Source organism: Charadrius vociferus, unplaced genomic scaffold (assembly GCF_000708025.1).
Source record: "Charadrius vociferus isolate BGI_N301 unplaced genomic scaffold, ASM70802v2 scaffold259, whole genome shotgun sequence".
Lineage (NCBI taxonomy): Eukaryota > Metazoa > Chordata > Aves > Charadriiformes > Charadriidae > Charadrius > Charadrius vociferus.
Window position 1 is genome coordinate 3,442,319 of NW_009661368.1, and position 3,720 is coordinate 3,446,038.

Here is a 3,720-nt window from a genome sequence, read left to right on the forward strand (position 1 = left end):
AGGAGCGACGGGAGTATGTCCTGAATGACAGTGGAATCATATTTCAGGGACTGGAAAAACATATTCAACAAGAAGCTTGGAACTATGGGCAGGTAAAGAGCATCACCTAATCCAGGACTTTGAAAATAAGGACAGTGGGTCAATAGGCTCTTGAGGAGAGGGAATCATTATCTCATAGTATATGAGTTCCGTATTCCTCTCTCACTTATGATTTTCTTGCAGATATGTGTCTCACTTATCAATACATTACAGCAGCATCAGGAAAACAGGTGGGGAGTTCATCCTTGGGTTCATTTATGAAATTAGCCTTTAATATATTGCTTGTTTTGATTTCAGTTTGAAGAGGGTATCCTTGATATCTCTCTGGCTATACTGGATCGAAGCCTGAACCACCGCGAAGATCCAGCTGTTGATGTATCCAACCGAAATGATCCTATCTATGTGAGCAGGGTTATCAGTGCTATGGTAAAGTGATCAATTCGTTACAGCTGTTCAATGCGCCTACTAACAAAAATCCGATACTTTATTGTGAATGCCTCAATATTTTACAGGAGTAGCTAACTTTTCTTCAAAAAATAGCTACAGAAGAGGTAAAATAGAGATTTTTTTCTCAAGGAAAAATATCCCGAAAGTTTAATTTACCTTCTTCCCAGAAGTTTGCTCATAACTGAAGGAATGTTTCCAAGAATTTTGGGGGAACTTTGAATCTCACATGTATTTTCCTAGCAGATTTTCAGTCCACTAGATCGTTTCACTAATTTGGAAAGCCTGTGTCCATTCTGAAATCATTTGCTAAGTTTTTCAAACACCAAGAGAAGCGTGAAGTATTTTGGAAAACCGGTGTTGGTATGGCTGCATTTACTGTTTGTGTTTTGTAGCCTTCACTTAAGGGGGATTTCTTCGGTGAGGGCTGTATGCATTTCCTTCAACAGATAGTTACATCTTCTCAACACACCCCCATCCTCACAACCATAAATGCACATCTAGGCAAATGAAAAGTTTTCCACTTTATAGATAATCCACATTCCGTATCTAAGATTCCTCCCTTATAGCTCTGATCCTTTTCACTCTTTTAGACAGCACTCACTTTAGGCAATTTCAACTTCAATATGAAGTAAATAACTCTACTTAGACGGACAAAATTACTAAAAGTATGAATACTTAAGGAAAAAATCATTAAAAAAGAGCTTACTCTCTTCTGTACAACCATGCACAACACTTGAATAGGCCTCTAAACTGGATGTGCACAAATCCTTGTGAGCGCTTCTAACAAGTTTGAGCAAGCTGTATGTACTCTATGCACATTTGCAACAAATGCACATTTGGAGAAAACACCTACTTCTTGTGGCTTCCATATAAATCACTTGAGAATGTGAACCAATACTCACCACACAGCGTAATAGTATAATGACATACAGGGAGGTGAAATTAATCAATGAAACAGAGAAAATTCAAATAGGCTGGCAGTCAGTACATTCGGGAACATTTGTACTGAACAGCAAGGCAGTTCGGAATCACCTGACTCTACAATCTGAGCTGGGTTTGATCTAATTGTTGCACTTGAGCAGACAAAATTCTATCTAAAACTCAAATACTCCGTCCCACCACTCAGCCAATGGGAACAGTGGTACAAACAGGGTCATTTCTGCCTATTGCCCTTGCTCCCTTTTTCTGTAAATATTTTAATTGTCTCATGAGAAGGACTCTTTCAGGTTAACAGCAACGATGAAAAAGGAGTAGTGGAAGGGAAGTGGACCGGAAAGTATGGCTCGGGAACCAACCCCCTGCAGTGGAGTGGAAGTGTGACCATCCTTCGAAAGTGGTACAGGAGGAGATACAAACCTGTGCGGTACGGCCAGTGCTGGGTCTTTGCAGGAGTAATGTGCACAGGTACACACGAAGGGATGAAGAATGCTATAAGAAAGGAAGCTTACTAGAATTTCTGTAGTTTTAACTTTGTGAAATTATTCTTGAAGTTGTTTCAGCTTTGGCAGAGAGAGTGAAGAACCTACATTCTCCATGCACAAAGGGTTATTGTTATTTTCTTCTATTTTAAACTGCCTTAGTTGTAATACTGCACCCCAGTTTTGTGAGTCACCAAACAAAATGCAAAGCGGCTTGCCAGGCTGGACTGGTGAAGAGAGCAAGGTTGCCCCTGTCAAAGTTAGGATTCAAAGAAAATCAGTGCTCTTTTAAGTCTGTCTCCTCACAATGCCAGTTTTCTACTGTTGTGTCTTACCTACTGGTGACGCAAAACCAAATCACAGTTCTGAGGACCTGTAAAGGGAGCTGCAATTGGGGAAAAGCATTTTATCCCAGCAGTTTCCATTCAGAGCTGCTCTGAGAGACAAGAGTCACTTTGGGGAAAATACAAAGGGAAAACAATGCAATTGAGCGGTATGTCTTGGAGAGGAAAGGGAAAAAGAAGCAGGTAACAGAGAAACAAACATGGAGAAAATGGGAGAGAGAACAGGATGAAGAATGAAAGATTAAGATAAATGGGTGAATCTAACTCTTCTTAAAAAGACCATGGCAGCTAAGAATGTCATGGGCGTGCAACTCTCTTCTAAGCAACTGTGCACAATGACTGTGACTCACATCATGCGTGAGAGGGAAGTTTGTTTCCCTACTGAAAACATATAAACTAGCCTGCTTTGCCAAGAAAAATGGAAAAATACTTTCTAAATGCCTGTAAAATAGGTTTACAGCACTTTTATGGTATTCTATATTGCAGTTCTGAGATGCTTGGGAATACCTACTCGTGTTATTACAAACTTCAACTCTGCCCATGACAAGAATGTAAATCTGAGTATCGATAAGTACATTGACATTTCTGGGAAGACCCTGGACTTGACTGAAGACAGTGTGTGGTAAATATAATTTTCTTCTTAGTATTCCTTCCATTATATTCTCATCTAATTAAAAGATCTAGAATCGTGCTTCTGAACCCCCCCAACCTCATGCTCTCAGTGATATAAAACCCCATCCCAAATAATCAACCGAGCAGAGCGTTCAGAAATGCAGTATGTAGCCAGTTTCATCTTTCTGAAGAATTAACAGAGGAGATACTTTGTACCATTGCTGTTCAGCATATAATTTGAAAATATAATTGCTATTTTGGTCTCTACTGTATGAAAGTTTAAATTTTTTAAAAAAAATATTTGAAGAGTGACTAATCTCTTGCCCAAAAATGATATCAGCTTGTCCCTTGATTCCTAGAGCAGAGCGCCGTCAGAAGCCCATAAGTTTTAGGCCCAGCTCCTGTGCTACACGGGGTTGATTGTCTCAGTCTTTCATGACTACCATTGTACATCCCTTGCAGAATACTGAGAGGTTACTAAAGTACGGGTAATATTTTTAATGCAGCTGAGAAAAAATCCATCCCATCCCTTAGGAAGAACATGCTGTTTCTTTCACCTCAGAGAAGCTGCTAAAAATTATGCTTTTGTACTGCATGCATCAGTGTTTCAGGCACCAAGCACCCTATACCACGTGGACCGAATGGGACAAGGGTGACACAAAGTAGAAAGTAACTGTGAATTAAATACCAACAGATAGCAACGTGCGCAGGAGGCCGTTGGCTGTACAGCATGTTGTTCTGGAATGTCCAGAATTGAATAACTGACTCTGCAAGGAATTATTTCCTTTTAAGATTTTTTTTTTTTTCATAACATCCCAACATTTCTTAGAGATCTGAACACAAAGACCTGGCAAAGAAAG

General features: G+C 39.7%; 1 protein-coding gene across 1 annotated transcript in view; it reads left to right on the plus strand.

The window, feature by feature from the left end:
- The window catches only part of TGM6 (transglutaminase 6), a 15,754-nt gene that overhangs the window by 4,787 nt on the left and 7,247 nt on the right, over nt 1-3,720 (plus strand). Inside the window, 4 exon segments of the mRNA XM_009893506.1 lie at nt 3-92; nt 337-465; nt 1,713-1,890; nt 2,735-2,870. Coding sequence (XP_009891808.1) covers nt 3-92; nt 337-465; nt 1,713-1,890; nt 2,735-2,870 — 533 coding nt within the window.